General features: G+C 46.9%; 1 protein-coding gene across 50 annotated transcripts in view; it reads left to right on the top strand.

Annotated features, from left to right (window-relative positions):
* The window catches only part of SORBS1 (sorbin and SH3 domain containing 1), a 249,645-nt gene that overhangs the window by 120,866 nt on the left and 106,092 nt on the right, over positions 1-22,687 (top strand). For 25 of the 50 annotated variants that reach the window (XM_016918930.4, XM_016918944.4, XM_063782047.1 and 22 more), the window contains exons 4-8: positions 3,042-3,107; positions 5,880-5,975; positions 8,009-8,137; positions 18,326-18,352; positions 18,469-18,581. In XM_016918930.4, coding sequence (XP_016774419.2) covers positions 3,042-3,107; positions 5,880-5,975; positions 8,009-8,137; positions 18,326-18,352; positions 18,469-18,581 — 431 coding nt within the window. The remainder of the gene's footprint in view (positions 1-3,041; positions 3,108-5,879; positions 5,976-8,008; positions 8,138-18,325; positions 18,353-18,468; positions 18,582-22,687) is intronic. The other 25 variants (XM_054660364.2, XM_063782044.1, XM_016918933.4 and 22 more) reach the window with 3 other exon arrangements.

Below are 22,687 nucleotides of genomic sequence, written 5' to 3'. Positions count from 1 at the left end.
AAGACAGAGATGGGAACAGATCCCTGCTCATCATGCAGCTAAGAGCTGTCAGCTTTCCAACCCAGAATTGGAGCAGAGAAGTTTCCATCTGGAGATTCAGCCCCACTTAGGCTACTGAGCATGCCCTGGACCCTCCTGAGACCTGCAGGTGGGGCAGGCTGTGGGGTGGGAAGATGATCATGTGGATATCTCATTCCGGAGTCTCCCAATCCTGCCGTATTTCGTGAGTGTTGTCAGTGACCTCTGTGGATTAAAATCACCCTTTTCCATTTATTTGCATACAATGCTGTTTTAGGCAAGTTCTGAGTAGGACAGTATGTAGTTCAGACCTAGGAAGGCTCTGGGGTGGAATAGCTGAGGCCCACACCCTGACCTCATTGTTTACTGGCTGCATAGCCTTGGGCCTGTGGTGGACCCTTCTCCTCTGCAAAATGGACATAATAAAAACACCAGTTCATTGGGATTTAGTGAGGATGAAGTGAGGCAATGCTTTTATTTATTTATTTTTGAGACAGAGTCTCGATCTGTCACCCAGGCTAGAGTGCAGTGGCGTGATCTTGGCTCACTCCAATCTCTGCCTCCTGAGTTCAAGTGATTCTCCTGCCTCAGCCTCCCGAGTAGCTGAGATTACAGGTGCCCGTCACCACGCCTGGCTAATTTTTTTGTATTTTTAATAGAGATGGGGTTTCACCATGTTGACCATGTTGACCAGGTCTCGAACTCCTGACCTCAGGTGATCCGCCCCTCTCCGCCACCGTGCCTAGCTAGCCTAAGGCAGTGCTTTTAAAGTGCTGAGCTCTGTGTCCAAGGCATAGCAAGTGCTTCATCTTTGGGCTCTTACTGTTTTGAGCTGAGTTCCTCCCTGCAAAGCCAGGGACTTGGCTTCTCAGCAATTCCTTGAGTGCTTTTGCTGTGTGCGAAGAGGCCGTGCACCTTTTCCCCTCTAAGCAGGCTCGGGTACTGCCAGTAGCTCCTGCTTCATAACTCATTTTTTGTTGTCTCCTTGGCTTTTTGCTTTTGTTGTCATTTAAAATAGGCCATGATGTTTTGCTTTATTTTGTTTTTAACTTTTTCTCTGTAGCCTAAAGCTACTTTCTCGTCCAGTGGCAGAACTGGCCTCACTTTGCTTTACTACTCTTGGCATCAAGGGCCAGAGAAGGAGGAAGGGAGGGGCCTGGAAGAAGGGTATGGGTGTGGAAAAGCCCAGGAGACTGCTCCCCAGAATCTCTCTCTCAGGTGGAGGGTTGGAAGGAGGCGTTGCCTAGGAAGAGTTCAGAAATTCTGGAGCCTTTGACCTGATGATCCCACTCTTGGGAATTTCTATCTTAATTCCAAGGAAACAAAAATATCACCCACATGAAGGGGGGGTATGAGTAAGTACGTTATGTGTATTTACTTGATGGAATATTATGCCGCTGTTAAAATGGTCATTAGGAGAAAAGCAGCTACATGGGAAATATTTGTTTTAATCACTGGTGGAAAGAGCAGTGTAAAAATGGTGGATTCTTTTTATTCCAAGTTTGGGCTGGGCTGCCAGTCACTGGGGGAAGTGCTTTACCTGTGTGATATTGTTACATTCTCCTGGAAAACCCTCACAGGTGGGGCGTGGTTTGCCACCCTCATTACACAGATGGAAAAACTGAGGCCCTGAGGGGTTAATAATATGGCTGGGATCACTCAGCTAGTGTGTACTGTTGCTGAATCAAACTCAGGAAGCTGGACAGCAACATTGTGCTGCAGAGGTTTGAGTTTCAGGAGATGGAGTTACTAATTTTTAAATACCTTTCCAAAATTTCTTCAAGTTTGGTTGTTACATTTAATTAAAAGAAAGGAAGAACATGGGGCTGGGCCTGCTGGTAGCTCAGAGGCTGCCCCACACTAGCCTGGGGAGGCCTGGAGCAAGGCCTACAGTCACAGAAGGAACTAGAGCAGGTACTTGGATTTCTGGCCTTCTCACCAGCACCCTTCTTCCACCCATCTCAGAAATCAGAGCTCAAGGGAGACTCAGACATCTAGGAGAATTAGCCTTCACCTATAGGTGGGTGTGGGCAATTAACAGGCCACAGCCTGTGGGGCCAGCATGCGGAAGCCCAGGCACCAGGTGGGGCAGTGGCCCTGCTCATGTATGGCCCACAGGCAGCATCCAGACTGGCCTGTCAGTGTGGTTTATAGCAGGCAACCCCCCTTTTGGGAGGCTGATTGTTAAGGCCTAGGTAAGTTGACTTAGTCTCAGCCTAATGAATTACAGGGGTGTGGGACTAAGCTTCAGTCCCAGCATTTGGAGAAATAGAATATATATATATATATATATATATATATATATATATCAGGAAACCCAAATGTTTATCCCATTTGGGGAGGAAGAAGATGAGCTGTGAGATGGGCAGACCAGAGTTCAAATTTCAGCCTAGTGATCTTGGGCAGGCCTGGAATCCTCTCTGCCTCAGTTTTCTTATCTATAAAGTAGGCATTCCTAACTCCTAGCTCTGGAGGTCTGGGTCTTCAGGATAAAATGAGATGCTAATTATGGAATGCTAAGCATGGATCCTCACACCAGGCAAGTCAGTGTTTAAAAACCCATAGCTAGTCATGATTATGTTTGTAGCTTGGTTAACTCTGGGCTTGGAGGGGTTCCTCCAAGCACACATATCCCAGGGCGACAGGGCCTGCCGGCCTTCCTTCCTTGGCCTGCCTTTATCTATTTTGGGATGGGGACCTGGGCGGGGCTTAGGCTACAGGGGAGCAGGGAGGATCTTAGCTTCCGTAACTGAGCAGAACTCAGGAAAGTCTCAGCCAACACAGAGGACATGACATCCGAGGGGAGCCCCAGGGATGCGTGGAATTTCTATCAGGTGAGAAGGGAGGAGGAGGCATTCTCGGCAGAGGGCCTCATAGGAACCAAGGCCTAGAGGTCTGAAAGTATCTGGGCAGGACCTCTCTGCTTCCTCCTGATTCTGACCCCAGCACCTCCTGCCACACAGGACTCAGTAAGTGCTGGGGCAGCTTACTCACAAACCTCGTGCTCTCTTTCTTTCTTGCAGAATGTGATGGTGGTTCCAAAGCTGTGGTGAATGGCTTGGCACCTGGCAGCAATGGGCAAGACAAAGGTAAGGTTCTTGGAGAGAAGTCTGGATTGGTACTGGAAAGCATTTCTAAAGGTGCGGAGTATGTCAGGCTGGGGCCATCCCATCTGCCTGATGCAAACATCATTGGCCTAACCAAGCCATAAACTGGTGACCTGTTCCCTACACTGATTTTCTGAGACCTGGAGCCTGTTGTTGCATTTCGGGAGTCTGAGGCTGCCATTTTCCCACTGTAAGGTATTAAAAACTTTCCCTAGCTCACAAGGATGCTGTGAATGACAGATCAGATACATGGACCAAGGCATATTTCATGCCTGGTACAGATGGCATTTATCAGCCTGAAATATCCCTTGCTCAGCCTTTTACCTTCACCTGTAATAAACAGTGATGTGTTCACAGTCCTGTCCCTAAGGCAAGAGCCTAAATCATTAAAATAAATTATTTCAGTGGCATTAATTTAATGCACATCCTCTCATAGTTTCAGTTTTTAAAATTTTTAGGATAAAAGATTTAAATGTGAAATGAATGATGGATGCGATGACCTTTGAGGTCCTGCTTAGCCTGGAGACTTTCATCCTGACCTCAGTGTGGCTGCACACATAGCCTGGCTACGGGGCTCGCGGTGCCACTTTTATTGTGTTGTGTGATGGACGCTGAAGCTGGAGTGACAAGGCATGGGTTCAAGTCCCAGCTCTGCCACTCATGAACAGGACATCTTGAGAGGCCCTTTATCTTTGTGGGTGTGGGTTCCCTTATCTATAAGATGAGGGAATTTATGATCTGCTGTATTTATTTCTGCTTCAAATTCAGAATTGGAATGAACGCTCATCCCAGTAAATTTTCTGGTATCCAAGAGGAAGGGCCAGAATCCTTGCATTGGGCATTTAAGTCAAGATGCATCTCAAAGAATAATTCCAAACAATTTGGCATTTTGATCTTTGTAATTTCCATCTGGGTCAACAAAGTGTTCCTTTTAAGACAAGGCAAAGTGTGAAAGGAACCAGCCGTAGAGGGTATGTCCAGAGACTAGGAGGGGCTGGGGTACAGGGCCCAGGTGGTGTGGGGGTGGGTTCCTTGGTGGCCAGAGGGGACCTGCCATGCTCCTGTTCTTGCCTCCCTGCCTGGTCGCCCCTCTGCACCCACGGTGTGGGGCCCTGGACAGTCTCGACCAAGTTGCACTTAGGGAACTCTGAGGGGTAGTGCCTGTGGAGTGGCTGTAGGCATGTGTTTAGCATCCAGTGAGGAGCATGGGGAGGGGTGGGGGCCCTATTAGTTTAAAGCCTGTGGGGTCATCGACCCTATCCATGTGAACTCATTTATACAAGAGACTTAAGGCGTGTGGGGGAGGGTGGCAGGTGGAGTGAGTCCCACTCTCTCCTTGGTGAGACTCACCTTTGTCTGCAAACAAGCAGGCAGGAGTGACTGAAGGGCATCAGGGTGGCCTGAGGTCACTGAACCAGAGCTGGGATAGCTGAGCTCCAGTCTCAGCCTCTCCGCTTGAGAACTGAATGAGCCTGAGCAGTTCACTGAGCCTCTTGTTTTTTCCTCTGAAAATGGTTACAAAAGTCTCCCCCAAGCCCATCTCCCAGGTGGAGCAGACAGGAGGATGCTGTGAGAGCACATTTGTGTCTTAATCCATGCAGTAGCGTCGTTAGCAACCTAGTCATTGATGGCCAGGCGCCGTGTGACTGCCCCATGCCTTATGAGGTGAGCTGACAGCAGGATGGACTGGAAGATGCACTGTCTCTGGCCGACATGCCTTCCTTCTGTTGCCTTGACAGGCTCACCAGCACGATGCTGACTTTGCAGTGGCGGTCTTGTTCCCAGACAGCCCTACCCTCTGTGTTTCTGTAGATCTGTGGCCACAGTCGACTCTGGCACCTTCACACAGAGCTCCCATCCCTCTTTATGTGCTGCCCTTGAAAGAGAGGACGAGGGGAGGCCTCACAACAGGCTGGGTGTGAGGAGAGTTAGGGAACGTGCCTACCATGAGATTACAGAATCTGGGCAGGCAGGGAGCCCAGAGACCCTGCAGATAGATAAGTTTGAGCACTCAGGATGTTTGAGCAGTAGCCTTCACCACATCCCATGCAGGCATTCCTGCTCTGCCTTAGCTCAGCTGGGCATTGGGGTCCTGGGCTGTGCACTTGGGTGCTGCCCAGAGACTACATATGCACTTGGACACTTGGCACCTCCTGACTAGGAAAGGGTGGGTTTGAGCAAGGCCATCTGCTGTTTAACAGATGGGGGCTTTGATTTGCTTGGGGCCAGAGGGCTACAATTATCGGAGCAGGCACAAGACCCCGGAAGTTATGCTATGGGGGAAGTAGCTCTGGTGGCTGAAGGGACCAGGCAACTCACGATCTTGTTCCTTCGTTCTTCCACTCATCTGGAGCCCATGGGCCACAGCCCTCCTCCTCGGAACCCACTCCCCAGCCTTCTCCCAAGAGGCCCTGTGGACCCTGAGTGGTCTCCCCGTCTTCTGTTTGCCAGGCCATCTGTGTGCCTCTGTAAATCTTTGTCCAGAGCTTTGGCAAGCTCCTGGTGTGGCAGGAGGCACCGGTCAACACTGACCAGCTGTATTTGGGTGATAGTTAGAGGGGAGGGGTCTGTTGTCTTGGCCTAGAAGTCTAAAGAGAGAAAGCAGGTTATTTTTAATTACTGCATCTACTGCCCTTTGTATTGTTCTTGTTGTGTGGGCGACTTCCTCCTATTGTCCCTGCCCAGTTCCTCAACTGCCTGAGTGTTTCCCAAATGTTCTTTCTGGATGCACCATTTACCCTTTTGTGTTTTCAGCAACTGCCAACCCTTTACGCGCACGCTCTATTTCTGCTGTTAAAATCATTCCTGTGAAGACAGTGAAAAACGCCTCAGGCCTAGTTCTCCCTACAGGTATCTCCTTGGGTCGGTCGATTTTCTCTAACTGTGAGCGGATCATGGCATGGTTTTCCTTTCTTCTTTTCTTCTAACACGCACTTTGAGCTGAATCGTTGCATGTTTAGGAGGCATTCCGTCTCACTTCCTCAGCTTGCTTCCTTACTTCCTCTGTGTATGTGAATGTCTGTGTGCGTTTTCCTGGGAGCCAGCGAATGTGGGGAAGAACTGAGGACAGAGGCCTTGCCCCTCTTTTCTTTAGGAGAAGGGTCAGTCCAGAGGCTCAGCTTTCCCTTTGGGATGGGTCTGCGGTGCATGGACATCCTAGGCTCTCCCTAGAGGTTTCCAGCCCCCAGTACTTTAGCAAAAACGCAGTCTCCCTGAGAATTAACCTGGTCTCACAGAGAACCTCTGAACTCAGCTGAATTTGAAGCAGCTGCCCTTAGGTGCCCAACCTAGATTCGCCTCTGATGCTCACCGGGCCATCCCAGAGCATCCCCTTTGCCTTCCCCAGTTTTACCTGGAGCCACTTCCTGCCTCTCCCCTCCAGAGGGTGGGGGAGTACAGTTCAGATGTCAGCTCTGGCTCATCGCTTCCTTCTGTACAAAGTGGGGACACATGAGGCCTACACAGTACTTTATCCAATGGCGCTTTCAGAAGTAACTGGGCTGTGTGTCCAGGAACCTATGGATGGGCTGCATCCATCAGTGTGCCCCTCATCCTTTTGAAGTGACTATGAACCAGTTTTCCCAATAGTTTGGTGATATCAGTCGCTTAGCCTCTTGATAGAGTTGGATAAGTCAGATGCTCTCCAAGGCTGATGCTTGCCCTGACACATTGTGCGTTTCGTGCATTGCGTTCAATACAAGAGGTGCTGACGAGGCAGGTCCATTCTCTTGTCTAACGCTAATGATCATTCTCCCTGAGTTGTTGGCAGGGGGCTGCTGGCGTGGAAAGAAAGGAGAGAAGAGGCTTTGCTTCTCTCTGCCCTCGGACGGGAATGGGGATGAGTTGGATGTTTGAACTCACATCCTGCCCAGACACACACCCTGAATGTCAACCTGTAATCCTAACTGTGACAATTTTAGGTCAGGGATCTAGGCTGTGAGCAATATGAAAAGAAAACAAAACTGTGGCGTTCTGCATAGCTCAGCTGCACATAAAGAAACACTCTGCGTGTGCCTCCCAGAACCGTGTGGTCTGCCCTGGTTCCCTGCCTCCGTGACTGATTTCCTGCAGGATGGCATTCAGATCTTTTGAAGCATATTTTGAAATCTTTCTCAAGGAAACTCTAAAAGTTGACCCGGGTCTGTTATTAGGCCCTAGTGAAACTGTAGGAGATGCCAGGACCCTGTGAAGACAGCTGAGGCTCGGTGGACACTGCTCATTGAAGGATTTAGCCTTCTGAGTCGTTTTTGTTGCTGTGAGTTTTCTTTGTTATGTTTGGAAAGTGAGACTGTCACTCGTGAGCTTTCTCGCCAGGCAGCATATCCTTCTGTCTCAGCATTTTGGGAGTCTTGACTTGCTGATCCAAGGAGATTTGCTTTTCCTTTTCCCACTGGAAAACTGCAGGGGGTAGTTGTTCTCCGTGGGACCACCCCCCCCACCCCCCCGACTTCCTTAGTTGCCAACTTGGTCTTCAATGAGAAGTATGGTCTGGAAGCTTGAAACATCTTTCATAAACTCTTTCTTGAACTGTGCCTTACTAACTGGTCAGAAGTCTGCTCATCAACCTAAACTTCATTTAATAAAAGGAATAAACCTGCTTTCATTTTGAAATGTTTTCAGCTGATAGTATAACTCATCCATTTACTCAGAACTCACCATTGCCGCCATGTTCCCCTAACTTCATGATGCACAGTAAACCTCTGAAAACTTGCCCCTCTCCACCACCCACAGATTAATTTCATTGACCACAAGTGTTCAAAGACTTCGCATGGCTGTAACCAGGTTCATCTCATTCCCCGGCTGTAACAATTTGCTAACCAACTGTCCTTTAATCCTTCAGGAGTCTTGGATTCAGTCTTCAATTTTGGACCTTTTCTTTTCAGACATGGATCCTACAAAAATCTGCACTGGGAAGGGAGCGGTGACTCTCCGGGCCTCGTCTTCCTACAGGGAAACCCCAAGCAGTAGCCCTGCGAGCCCTCAGGAAACCCGGCAACACGAAAGCAAACCAGGTGCGCGGAAGCTAGGGAAAGCTGTTCAAAGCCACATGGGAAGGGCAGGAGGAGGCTCTGGTGTTTTTGCTCAGGAGGGTGTGAGTTCATCAGATACCTCTGGGGTCTCTTAGGGTCCCCTGGGACAGTCAAATCATTTGGATGGGTAGTGGTCAAAGCCTCAAACTGACAGTCACATGCTGCAGATGAAGGCACAGCAATAACCACACTTTATGTTAGCTTTGACTGAGCAGGTCATCCTGTGACCACAGCCAGTGCTCTGCAGACTGCTCTCATGCAGACTGAAATAGCTTAGGGCATGGGGGGTAAGTAAGCGGTGCGATGGGCTAGAGGTTGGGCTTCTCAGAGCTCATCCCTGCTGCCTAGAGGTTCACTGTGACCTGTCCAGGCTGGGCTGGAGGTGCAGCCAGGGGAGACTGAGAAGTGTGGATGACTCAATGATCTTGCTCCTGGAAAAGCAGAGGTGGGGAGGGCTCAGGCCTGGGATTGGCCACCAGCCAGCTGCGGGAGCAGGATCAGGAGAGTAGCTCAAAGGCCCAGTGTAAACTAGGAGCAAAGAGAGATCAAAGAAGCCACATGAAGCCCATCTCCCCACCTTAACCCATCACTTGGGAAACCTGAGGTATTGAGGTTTAGAACTGGGACTTCAGAACCAGATAAATCTCTGTGCACACCCTGTCCCCACCACCTGTCAGCTGTGCGACTTTGGTCGAGTTATTCACTGTCTCTCAACCCTGATGAACTGTAGAATGGGGTTGATAATTGCATCTGCCTCAGGATTATTGTGAGGAAGAAGTGTATGAAGTGCTGTGTATCATGCCTGGTGGCATGGAATAGACTGTTAGATGTTAGCTGCTATTTGATTATGATTAGATTATTTTGGCCTCTCCAGAGACGACTTTGCACAGCCCAAGTATTCTGGTAGTTGGCAAATGCTGACTTTGAGATCAGGCACAGTTAGTTTAGGGTGAGACAGCACCTCTCCACTCTGTAGGGCAGTGACTTTCACGCTTTAGCTGCATCAGAATCACTTGGAGTAAAAAGGTAGGTTGCTGGGCCCCAGCCCGGAGTTTTAGAATGTAGGGTTCCCACTTGCAGGTCTGAGATAGGGTCTGAAGGTTCACATTTCTGACAGGTTCATGCTGATGCTGCTAGTGCAAGGACTGCATCTGAGAGCTGCTGCTGTAGGGGATGGGAGCTTGCTTTCTTGAAGGAAAGGGAGGGAGAAATGGAATGGAGGGGAGGACCATTCCCTTGGGACCAGAGAGGCTAGGCAGTAGGGTATGCAGACCCCTCTGGTGCAGCGGGAGTGGTGTGTTGTGATAAGACAGATATGATATATAGGATGGAAATGGCCAGACCTAGCATCCTGGAAACTGATTTTCTTCCTTCCCAGCTACCCATAACAGGTGCCAGGGCACATGCTGGTGGATGAGGCCAGGCTAGGGTTTGAGCACAAACCCCTTTCTGGTGATGTTGGTCCCCGTGAGGGCTTCTTTGTCCTTAGGCTGAGGGCAGGCCCGAGCAGCCCACAGCCCTAAAAGTTAACAGAGTAGCTTCTTGGTCCTGCATCCCTGAGCCCAGCCCTGACTCCTGACCCGCTGGAAAGGTGGGGGTGAGGAGAGAAGGCAAAGTTATTTTATTCTAAGGCTAACCTCATCCAGCCTCTCCAAGCCTAACTGGGACGACCCACTTCCAAGCTAGAGAGCATTTGGAGAAGAGAGAATCCTAAGGGATGATGCAAAGAGAAAGGCTTTATGTGCAGTCCCCTGGCCCAGTCAAATAACCTTACAAACCAACTGTCCCGTCCTCTGGCAGCAAATGGAGGTGGTGGAGAGGGAGCTTGGAGCTCCCTCTAGTGGTTACAGTGTGGCATTGACGTAGAACACAATGCCCACCAGGTGTACGCCTGTGCTACCAGTACTGTGTGTGGATTTGTTTTTTTTTTCTGTTTCGTTTTGTTTTTTTGAGACAGGGTTTACTCTGTTGCCCAGCTTGGAGTACAGTGATGTAATCATGGCTTGCTGCAGCCTCAGCCTCCCGGGCTCAATCTGTCCTCCCACCTCAGCCTCCCAAGTAGCTGAGGTGCACGCCACCACACTTGGCTAATTTTTGTATTTTTCGTAGAGACAGTTTCTCCATGTTGCCCAGGTTGATGTTGAACGTGTAGGCTCAAGTGATCCACCTGCCTCGGCCTGGCAAAGTGCTGGGATTACAGGTGTAAGCCACCACGTCCGGCCCTGTGTGTGGATTTGAGGCACTTTTGGAAACACTCTCTTGTCCCAAAATACGTTTGTGTCTTACAAATTTCTACCAGCTAATTTGGTGAAAAGAAATTTCACCACATCTTTTTCACCAAACCATCAGCAGATTGTTTTAAAATGCAAATACTGTACTCGGAAGAATTAAGGGATAGTTATCAGTCATTCACACCTTACAGTAAGTTCATCTTTGTGAATTGAGATCATTGAATCCAAATAAGCATACATTCATTCAGCGTTATCTATGTGCCAGGTGCTGCATGAGTCACTTGGAATTGTGATGAGAAAGGAGGAAAAGAGAGCAATTCTAGGTGCATTAGGTGAGGGCAAAAGGCAGTATGTTGCAACAGGAGTCAGGTGTGGACTTGTAGTCAGCCATCTTCCTTTCGGGCTGTGGGTAAGTCCTAGTGACTTTGAGCCCTTATCAAGTATGAGGAACTTGGGCCAGATGCTTTCCAAGCCTTTCTAGCTCCAGAATGCTCTGCGACCTTAGGAAGTTTGGAAATTAGCCTAACACAAATGGAATCCCTTTGATTGGTGATAAATTTAAGATGGTACAGGAGGGCAGTTTGGATGAAAAGGAACAAGCTGGGTTTGAGTAGAGGAAACAAAAAAAAATCCACGTGCTCATTAAGTATACAAAGCAGACTAGAATAAGTTAACACTGGGGAGTGGGCTTAAAAGAGGATGTCAGTAAGCCGGGCGCAGTGGCTCACACCTGTAATCCCAGCGCTTTGGGAGGCCGAGGTGGGCAGATCAGTTGGGGCCAGAAGTTCGAGACCAGCCTGGCCAACATGGTGAAACCCCGTCTCTACTAAAAATACAAAAATCAGCCAAGCATGGTGTTGCACGCCTGTAATCCCAGCTACTCGGTAGGCTGAGGCAGGAGAATTGCTTGAACCCGGGAGGTGAAAGTTGCAGTGAGTGAGATCATGCCACTGCACTCCAGCATGGAAGACAGAGCAAGATTCCAGCTCAAAAAGAAAAAAAAAATGAGGATGTGAGTATAGGTAATTCAGGAATGGGAATCTTGTCCCCTTACCATGCTACCTATTGGCTAACATCCTGCTGGCTCTTGACTCTGACAGTGTCCATGTCACCCTCCAGATTGACAACTTGCTGGCCCATACCAGTCTATTGTCCTATCCTGGGGCCTAGGAGCCCCTGGGCCTTCCCTGGCTTCATAAAAACAGTTTTCAGCAGTATTTGCAGACAGCCAAGCCCAGTCTGAACTGGGAGCCCAAGTGTGAGGTAGTGGATGGCTCTTGCCAAGGATTGCTTCCTACTCCCAATGCCTTTGCAGATAGCTAATGTCAGATGGCGTCTGGCTCCCTCCCTTCTCACCAGGGACAGCATTTGTCCCCCAGCTGCTCTGTCTGCTTCCTCTCTGACTTGCTCCCTGTTTGCCACCTTCTTCAATGCCTATAGGTGTCCAGGTTGTTGATTATTTGCCTGGACTGGAAGGTCCAGTCCCTACCTGGTCCCCTGATACCCACATTTCAGCAGTGCCCCCTATTTCTAGTCCTTGTCCCAACCCCCTCACCTGGGAGAGATGATACAGTTCTGGTTTCACACAGTTCTCTACTGAGGCTGAGCACTGCCACTTACTGTCTTTGCGGTATGGACAAATTACTCCACCTTACAGGGCTTCAGTTGCCTTATTTGTAAATTGGAGATGACCATAACAGAGTTGTTGAGATTAAATGAGCTCTTTCTTCTTCTTCTTTTTTTTTTTTTGAGATGGAGTCTCACTCTGTCACCCAGGCTGGAGTACAGTGGTATCTCGGCTCGCTGCAACCTCTGCCTCCTGGGTTCAAGCGATTCTCTTGCCTCAGCCTCCCAAGTAGCTGGGACTATAGGTGTCTGCCACCACATTCGGCTAATTTTTTTTGTATTTTTAGTAGAGACCAGGTTTCACTGTGTTGGCCAGGCTGGTCTTGAACTCCTGACCTCATGATCCACCCGCCTTGGCCTCCCAAAGTGCTGGGATTACAGGCATGAGCCACCACACCCAGCTAAATGAGCTCTTTCATGTCAAGCTTTTGGCACAGGCCCAAAGCAAGTGCTTTTTAAGAGTAACCATTCTAGTTCCTGCAGGTCAAGAGGCTTGTTAAAGATTTGAAATAATTTCAGTTTGAAGCCATGAGGGCCTCACCCCCAGCATGGTGGCAATGGGAGTGAAGAGCAGAAGCTGAGGGTCAAAGTGTCTTTTGGAGAATGAAATGACCAGGGCTCCTTGTGGTGTATTTAAGGACCACAGAGAGGTAAGACTCCATGTGGCCCAGGAGATGCCTTCCCTGGTTGGCTAGGAGAGTAATTGTGGCACTCATGGAGTTGGGGGGATTTGTGAAGAGTGCTGAAAAGAATGTTGAATTCCATCTTTTGACATGTCGAGTTTCTTGGCAAGGGAAGGACTTCCAGGAGAATGTTTCTAATGGGAATTTGGAAATTTGGAGTCCAATGTGTGGATTTGGAAGCCATCTGCATCCACATGAACTTTGAGAGAATGGAGACATTCTCGGTGGAGTGACAGAGAGAGCCCTTGAAATTGCCCAGTTAACACTCATTCTCCAGACTCCTCCATTCAAGTGGTGGCTTAACTCAAGATCCCTGACCACAGCTTCCCGATCAGCCTTCTCATCTCTGAATGTGGACCTTGGTTTTTGGATTAGAACCATCTGAAAGGAATGGCAGTAATCTTAGTACCGACTCCCTGCCCCCAGGAGAAACCTCATCACCTTATCCCTGCCTCCCGACCTCATTGCCACACCAGGTCTGGGCGTTGGCCATGTTGGTTCAGAGTGACTTGATCATGTCCCAGGTCAGGGTGTTTTCACTCCAGACAGGGAGCCTGAGTTGGTGGTGAGTGTGATACCAAGCTTTCTGTCTGGTATAGTCTAAAGATCTTGTGGCTTGATATATCAATTCCTGTGTTCTGACTTAGATGCCAGGCTCCATTTCAGCCCTTATATTTTGTTAATTCTGTACCAGTTGGCTCCAGTCCTTACTGCCTGATTCTTGAATGCAAAGTTAGCTTTGGACATAAAGATTCTTGGACCTGCAGTCCAATTATTTCCTCTGGTTTTGACTCTCACATTTGCTCTCCAGGAATGGCAGTAGCAAAAAGGTACCATAAGAAGGTTAACATTGAAGCAGTTAAAGGTACCCCGTACCTCCATTAAATTAGAGTCTTTTTGATGAGTACATGTGTGAGAATTAGGGCCAACTGAGAAGTTGGAGGGAAAGGTCCTCACAAGAGTGCACCCTCCCTTCTGACACCAGCTGCAAGTTCAGGGGATTCACAAAACCACTCTCAGGTTTGGTACAATGCTGGAGGGACTCACACAACTTACTGAAAGCTGCTACACTCCGGGTTATGGTTTATTATAGGGAAAGGATACAGATTAAAAAAGGCAAGAGAAGATGCACATAGGCTGGAGTCTGGAAAAGGTACCAAATGCGGAGCTTCTGTTGCCTACTCTGCATGGAGAGTCAGGACATATTATTTCCCAGCAGTGATGTGTGACAGTGTTCTCAGAGCATTTTCAACCAGGAAATGTACCTGAGCCTTTGTGTTCAGCGTTTTTACCATGTCTCCATTACATAGGCGTGATCCACTGCCCACAGGGCAGTTCTCAATCTCCAGTCCAACTTTGTAATCGATTGAGCTCCTGGTGGCTCAAAGCCCCCACCCCAAGTCACATAATTGGTGTGACTCAAAGCCCCAGATAAACAAAGTCACTCCTATCAGGCATGACTTTCCAAGAGCTCAGAGATTACATCCCAGAAGCTGAGGGCCAAGGCCAGACCTCTTTTTGGATAAAGTTAAATTCTCTACTGTACAGTGTGAATACAAAATAAACACAAATAAGATTTGGAACACCCTTAGACTTACTATTAACACCTGTCATCTACCTCTTAAATACTCTTACCAGAACACATCAAGACTCACTCAATGAGAATTATCCTAAGATGCCAAGAAGAATTGACTGATCAGCAAAAGGCTTTAAAACAGGTCAAAATGAAATTAGCATAGAATGAGATGAGATAAAATAAAATATCAGGAGGCTACAGCCACAGGCCAGAAAAGATTGCAAATAAAGAACAGCTGGAGGAAAAGATAAGGCAAAGTAAATTATGCTGCTTGCAGAAAGGGTAGGTCTCTCAGGACTGCAAAAGCTCTCTAGGATCCAACTTTCTGAGGCACTCCCCCCACCTTGGGAGCTCTAAGGTAACATTTATTGAAAGAAGCATTTTGACAGTCTCTTCAATCCGGAGTTAATAATGGATGATCATGTGTGCAAAATTTCATACTTCTGCACATAGGCACAAATGGCCCTGGGCTGCTACCAACCTTCCGGGTTCAGAAGATGAGGTAATAGATGAAGGATGATAAGATGTCAGAAATATAGCTCTCCTTTAACAAGGAAGAGAGGAACATTTAAGAGGTCCTGAGAACTGCCTTTTTCAGGTAGGGGAAGGGGAACAGTTTTAAAGACTTGGAATGAGAAGAAAAAGTGGATCTATCCCTAAGGATCTTATGTTCTTAAAGCTATTTATCACATGGCAGAGATCAACAATGCTCATTTTTTTCCATGGTTTTTTTCCCCCTTATGCTTTGAATTCTGATTTTGCAAAGCACATGCTTTATGCCAAATACTTTCATTTAGTCCTCATGATTCAAAAGAGGTAGATATTATCTCCATTTCACAGACGTGGCCAGGTCATTTGCCACAGGATATGCAGTTAGCAAGATAGAGACTCAGGGCTGAAACTAGGCAATCTGATGTCACAGTGATGGTCCCTTCATGATACCTGGAGATTTAGAAGAACAGTTCACATTTCAGCTTTCCGTGACATAGCTGTTTGCTAGTGTCACTTGAATAGAACCAACCCAACTGAGAACCAGAAAGTGGGCAAAATAATGTGTCCCCAATTCCATGTACGAAGTTTACATCCTTCATTAGATAGCCCTTCACTCAGAACCTGTTGATGTTAGTATATGCATAAATCTAATAAATTTGATAGACTTATTTGACAAAGGTGGACTAGAAATAGCAACTTAGTAAAGAAGATGGAACGGTTAAAGTGATAGCTGTGAGGGAAGAAGTGGACCATTGTCATGGCATGTCACCAGGTGTTTAAGGGCCTGCCAGGTGTGAGGGGAGCTCTGGGCCAGGGAGCCATCTGGATACGACAGGGAGTGTGGTGCACTCAGAGGTATTTTCATGTACCTGATCTTTGATTCTCAAAGATTCTCCAATTCTTTGATTGGAGAGAATCAAAGAATCATACTCCCTGTGAGGAGTATGGGGTAAGGCTTATATTTTATAGATGAGCAAAGTAAAATTAAGCATGGCTAGTGAACTTGCTCCTGGTCATACAAGCCGGTATATTGCAGTAATGTGAGCAAAACACATGTCCTGTATGTACCTTTCCCAACTACGGTTGTCCCTCAGTATCTGCCAGTGATTGGTTCCAGGACCTTCACGGATACCAAAATCTGAGGATGCTCAAGTCCCTTATATAAAATGGCATTGTATTTGTACATAACCTATGCACATCTCCTGTATATTTTAAATAATCTCTAGATTACTTGTAATACCTAATATAAGTGCTATGTAAATAGTTGTTATTCTGTATTTTTTAAATGTTGTATTATTATTGTTTTCTTATTTTGTGTTTTTTCCCCCAATATTTGATCCACGGTTGGTTGAATTAACAGATGCGGAATCCGTGGATATGGAGGGCTGACCGCACGCAGTTTTTGTGGGTTGGAGAAGACAAATGGCAGTGAATTGTCTGTAAGGAAGTGGCAGAAATGTAACAGGCAACCTGCTAAAAGAATATGTAGCTAAATTTTAAAACTGTTTTAAAGGGGAAAAAATAAAATGGATACAGCTAGTTTTCCAGAATAAGGACGTTTTTGAGTGTACCTCTCATCAGTGGTTCTCCAGGTGTCGGTTACGGACTGGCAGTCTCAGCATCACCTGCAAACTTGTTAGAAATGCAGATTCTTGGGCCTCACCTCATACTTACTGCATCAGAAGTGCCAGGATCCAGGCCCAGCCACCTGTGTTTCAGCAAGCCCTGATGCAGCTACACCACTGCTATACGTGAATGGCAATCACTTGGAACCTTTACCCTACCTTGCCTTCTGCTCCAGCTCTTTTTGGCTCCCACCACCTCTCTGAAGCATAGCATCCACTTCATGGCCGATGGGGAGGCTGGTGGCTGTGGGGGTGGTAGGCAGAGTGCTAGGTTTGGATTCTGGAGACTTGGGCTGACTGCTTTGTCACTTCCTGGCTGTGCGACTTTGGGCAAGTCAATTGGCCTCTCTGTTTCCTCATCCATGAAGGAGAGTGATTACCTACTTCACAGAGTTGTTGTGTACACTGAACTAAAACTAAGTGGGCATAACAGTGACTCACAGTGGCACTTAGAGAGGTGTTCAGTAAATGTCTGTAAATCTCAACTTGGCATCTGGAAAGCCCATGTCTAGCACCTGAGGGACCCACACTGAAACGGAGGATTGGGCAGTGAGACTGCAGTGTTAGTCCCTCTTTCTCTACATGGTGAGGCAAGAGAAGGCAGCCTGGGAGAAGAAGGGGTTAAGGCTTGGCTAGATTAGGGATTGGCAAACTGTGGCTGTGAGCGGAATCTGGCCTGTGCCTTTTTTTGTACAGCCCTCGAGCTAAGAATGGCTTTTACATTTTTTAATGGTTGAAAGAAAAATGAAGAATGGTATTGTATGCCACATGAAAATTTTATGAAATTCAGATTTTAGTGTCCATAAATAAAGGTTTATTGGAACACAGCCATGCTCATTCATTTACATATCATCTGTGGCTGCCTTTGTCCTACAATAGCAGAGCCAAGTAGTTGCATCTGAGACCATATGGCCCATAAAACCTAAAATATTTACTATCTGGCCCTCTATAGAAAAAAGTCTGTGGACCCCTGGGTTAGATCAAGGACAGAAAGTAGAGACAAGAGATGATACAGAAGATGATAAATAGCAAACATTTTCTGAGCTTTGCCAGGCACTGTGGTAGGCATTTTGCATGCATAAATGTTCTTATTAACAACACTTATAAAACAGGCATATCATTATCTCCATTTTTCAGATGGGCAAACTGAGGCTTATAACTTGCCCAGGGTCATAGAACCCTTAGGTGGTAGACCCAGGATATGAATTGAGGCCCAGCTGCCTTTCCAGTCGGGCTTGTAACCACTGCACTCTGCTGCCTCATGGTGCTATGTGCTATGTGGATCAAACTAGAAGTTTAGGGTCTCTGAAATGCATCAGGCAGTGGCTGGGAAGGCTGAAGGGAGACAGGGGTGCTTTGTGATGTGATGAACACTCAGGAAGGGTGATTAGATTTTGAAATGTTTATGTGGCTCATTTAATGGAAAGAAGAAAAGCAGGCAGGGAGAAAAAAAAAGTCTTTATCGCAGCAGATACCTCCCAGCTTAAGTCATGTTCTGCCCCTTAGCCCAGCACCAGCACCCCTGGAAAAAGTGTTTATCCACTTCTCTCTCTCCTGGGCCTGTTAGTTGGTTGGGAGTGGTCATTCTGAGCCCACAGCAGGCTCAAGGAAGGGGAATGAGAGTCAGTGAGTAGGGACTGGACAGTAGAGAATTCTGTTGCCTTTTTGTCTGTAAAATAAGAATGTCAAGTAACAATTGTTTCTTCATCCCTGTGAATGTGAGCCTTGTGTTTTCAAAGGTCAGTGCCTGTGAGCACATCATGGTTTCGAGTGGGTTCCTATGGTAATCAGGCCATCGTGACTGAGGGCATTTTGTGTCAAACAACGGGGTGCTGGATTTTCAACCTTCTATGCAGTTTCATGCTTGTTTCCTGCAAATGTAACCATTTCTGTTTTTCCCCTTTTCTTGTTTTCATCCTTTTCTGCACCACGTGTAGGTCTGGAGCCAGAGCCTTCTTCAGCAGGTATGGCTTCTCTTGCATTCTCACCTTTCTGGCCTTCTACCAAGGACCCCGGAGTTACAGGGGAACCAGGGAGTTATTCCCTGTGAGTGAGAGATTTTTTCCTCTCTATTTCTCAGATGAGTGGAGGCTTTCTTCCAGTGCTGATGCCAATGGAAATGCCCAGCCCTCTTCACTCGCTGCCAAGGGCTACAGAAGTGTGCATCCCAACCTTCCTTCTGACAAGTCCCAGGTAGGCATGTGCCCAAGGGCAGGGTGGGGACTGGTGAGTGGTACCTGTTCTTGAGTCTCTTAACTTAGACTGGTGACTTCCTGCTTCCCCAGTTGGATAACGGAATAGGTTTCAAGCTTTTGGACAACTCTGGATAAGCTCTGCAAGGACCCAGCTAAGGGAAAGTTGGGGTCAAGGGGAGCAGAGGCATGGAATGAGGTTGGTCTGTACCAGGGTGTTGGAAATAGGCCTTGATGCCTATTTAGGTTTGTTCTGTATGTAGAAGTGTTCTGAAAGAGGGAATTCATTTAGCCTTGGATATGTAGGAAAAAGGTCTGAGACGTTTTTAAAAAAAATTCTTTAGAGTGTAATATTCAAGAGAAGAATGCATCTTGTGTTTATTCCAATTGTTTTCTGGAGATGGGGCTGTAAGAACTCCAGCAACAGTATCCTTACAGATTAAGATCAGGTAGCTGTGGCCAGACCCTAAGTCCAACAGCCCAGGAACAGGCAAAATGGCAGTACAGCCCAGCTGTATCCTACAAAAGAAATCCCCCAAAGCTGTACAAATTGGAGTAAGGATACTTTTGCTTAAGTCTTTCCCCCTAGGTGGCTTTCCTGATCTTTTCTTTCTTCCCTCTCCTGTTGTTACTTTGTCATTTTGATGATGGGAATAGACCATGTTTTAATTTAGGTGATCTGTGATGAACATTTTTGCATACAGGAGCCACATCTGTGGAGTCAACTACTACTTCTCTCTCTCTCTCCCCCTCTCTCTCCCCTCTCTCTCTTTCTCTCTTCCTCTCTCTTTTTTTAAGACAGGGTCTCTATCTGTTGCCCAGGCCAGAATGCAATGGTGTCATCATAGCCCACTGAAGCCTCCAACAGCTGGCCTCAAGCCATTCTCCCACCTTGGCTTCCAAAAGTGTTGGGATTATAGGTGTGAGACACCACACCTAGCCTAGTCCTTTCTCTTAAAGGAAGCTGTGCTGCTCAAAAACTATAGCAGAAATGTGTTCCTTGTGTGGTCCGCTTCCCTGTGCCTTCCTTCTGTGAAGGTGTTCCCCGAACTCACAAGGAGTCCGGAAATTCTGCAGGTCCTTCCTAGTTCCCACCCCACTTCTCCAATGATCCTCTGGTTCCTGTTGTGAGGATGTAAAAATGCACTTGCTGCTGAAATGAAGCTGAATCAGAGATGATGTTTTTCTCCCTCTCTACAGATGCTTATCCTCCTCAGCGTGGAATTGGTTGCTTAATTGTCTGCCTTGTATGCTGAGCAACAAACACATTTAGCCTTTCTGCCACCTGCTATGACTTGCCTCCCTAGGTACAGCCATATGCATCCTGGGTCACTGGTTAGAACCAGGAGCTGCGAATGAGCCTGGCTTTTTGAAGTCTTCATTAGACAGAGGGACTGGGGAGGTCACTTGTCCGGTAAATGACTTGCCATGGTTTTCCCGTCCCTAAACCCTTTCACAGTGTATAAATGTGCTGCCTGTGGCAGACATACTTCTTTTCAACCATCTCAAGAATGGATGCCATCAGCTCTATGCAGATCAAGAAACAGTGCTGATTAATTCAAAGCAAATGTAGAAGCATGTCCTCTTCCACTATCAGTGACTTAGTTCAAAGGGTAACTCAGTAATTCTTTTTGGCTTCTTAAGCAGCTCTTTTGAAAAGACAATTTTAAAAGCATGTGAAGTAAATAAAAATTCTTTTAAAATTTATTTAACACAGCTTTATTGAGCATCTCCGTGGTGTTCAGATCACTGTGTGAAACATTGCCCTCAAGAGGTTTATAAGGGTGAACACCCTATAATATCTTTTACAAAGTATGTTTTCTTATCTGTCACTATCCAAGAATTTTCTTTCTACTGGGGTTCCCTTTAAGGGAACCTGGTAAATTGCTCATAAAGAGGTTTTATCCTTTATATTCAATGTAAAATCAGCCATTCAAATTTCAGGAACCTTTAGGTCATGCATTACCTCTTAGGTGTGTTTTCTGAATGGAAACATGACTTCTTGTCTATATCGTGATTGCCAGAGCTGTAAGTATGCACTGGCTTAGAGGAGGGAATTGTTAGTTTATAGAACTGTATAAACTATAAACATACCAGGATTTTCCAGAAGCCTCATATTTTCACTGGCCCACCTTCTGAAAAGATAAATAGAATTTCATTTATAGCCAACTGGGCAGAATGCAGACTGCCTGTGTGGTTCTTGCAATGTTTACAACAAAAAGTAGTTCCCTGCATGTAAAGTCACTGTGCCTATCCCCTTTCTTCTTCAGGACTAAAAGAAGCCCCAGGGCAGGAGACCTTTGGATCTGAGTGCACTGTTGATGCTCTGGGGAAGGGTCCTCTCTACAGGGTCAAAGCCCTGGGAAGGCTCATGCCTGATGTAATGCACCATATATGGCGAGAGCCAAAATAAGTTAGAAACTCACTGAAGCTGATTTCTATCTTTGGACAAGAAGAAATCACATATGGGACATTTGAGCTGAAAGTAAAAGTAAATCTGAGCTCAAATCAGAATGATCTTTTGCTTACCTCCCTACTGCCATTATCAGCATACCCGCCAGTCCCTTTGGTGCGTGCTAGCCCACGTGTTTTGTTTCTAGAATCGTTTAGTCTGTAAACATGTTCACTGAAACCAAGTGAGTTCACCTGAAAGCTTTTGCTGTTGCTGAATATTAGAGAGGGGCTATTCATTTTGTTTTTTTTGGCTTGTGCATATTCACTGGCACTGCCATGGGTGCCCTGTGGAAAGGATAGTCATTGAATTAGTCAAGGATATCCAAATGAGCTGCTTCTCCAATGAGCTTATATGTGTGCCTTGAAAACTGAGTTTAAGGAATAGGTTATTTACTGTTTCTGGGTTGATGTTCTAATCCGGACTCAAAAAACTTTTTTTTTTTTTTTTTTGACAGTCTTGCTCTGTCACCTAGGCTGGAGTGCAGAGGTGCCATCACAGCTTACTGCAGCCTTGACTTCCTGGGCTCAAGCAATCTTCCCTCCTCAGCCTCCTTAGTAGCTGGGGCTACAGGTGTGTGCCACCACACCTGGCTATTTCTTTTTTAAATTTTTTGTAGAGACAGAGTCTCGCTGTATTGCCCAGGCTGGTCTCAGACTCAAGTGGTCCTTCTGCCTTGGTCTTCCAAAGTGCTGGGATTACAGGCTTAAACCACAGTGCCCAACCTATAAAACTTTTAAATATTTTTCACCTATTCACCCTTTCTAACATTCTTTCTTCTTGCCACCTGTATGCCACAAATATAAGAATGAAATAGGCCAGGAGCAGTGGCTCCTGCCTGTAATCCCAGCACTTTGGGAAGCTGAGGTGGGTGGATCGCCTTAGGTCAGGAGTTCGAGACCAGTCTGGCCAACATGGTGAAACCCTGTCTTTACTTAAAAAAAATACAAAAATTAGCCAGGTGTGATGGCAGGCACCTATCTATAATCCTAGCTACTCAGTAGGCTGAGGCAGGAGAATCGCTTGAACCTGGGAGGCGGAGGTTGCAGTGAGCCAAGATTGTGCCATTGCACTCCAGCTGGGGCGACAAGAGCGAGACTTCGTCTCAAAAAAAAAAAAAAAAAAAAAAAAAAGAATGAAATAAAATTGGCCGGGCGCTGTGGCTCACGCCTGTAATCCCAGCACTTTGGGAGGCCAAGGCGGGCAGATCACTTGAGGTCAGAGTTCAAGACCAGCCTGGCCAACATGGTGAAAACTCGTCTCTACTAAAAATACAACAATTAGCCGGGTGTGGTGGCACAGGCCTATAGTCTCAGCTACTCCGGAGGCTGAGGCAGGAGAATTGCTTGAACCTGGGAGACGGAGGTTGCAGTGAGCCAAGGTCACACCACTGCACTCTAGCCTGCGCAACAGGGTGAGACTGCATCTCAAAAAAAAAAAAAAAAGAAAGAAAATTAAAAATAAATTCAAAATAGACCCAGATCTTGCACCCTCCCCATTTTTGGTCAAAATTCACTTACCGATATTGATCAGACTCTAATATACTTCACTTGCGTAATTTGGAAGAAAGTTCTGGTTTTCTTCTAGAACTGGGATATCTTTAAAAATAGGAGCCATTCACGCCTGTAATCCCAGCACTTTGAGAGGCCGAGGCA

The sequence above is a fragment of the Pan troglodytes genome, chromosome 8, assembly GCF_028858775.2.
Source record: "Pan troglodytes isolate AG18354 chromosome 8, NHGRI_mPanTro3-v2.0_pri, whole genome shotgun sequence".
NCBI lineage: Eukaryota > Metazoa > Chordata > Mammalia > Primates > Hominidae > Pan > Pan troglodytes.
This window is presented reverse-complemented; position numbering and strand designations above follow the sequence as displayed.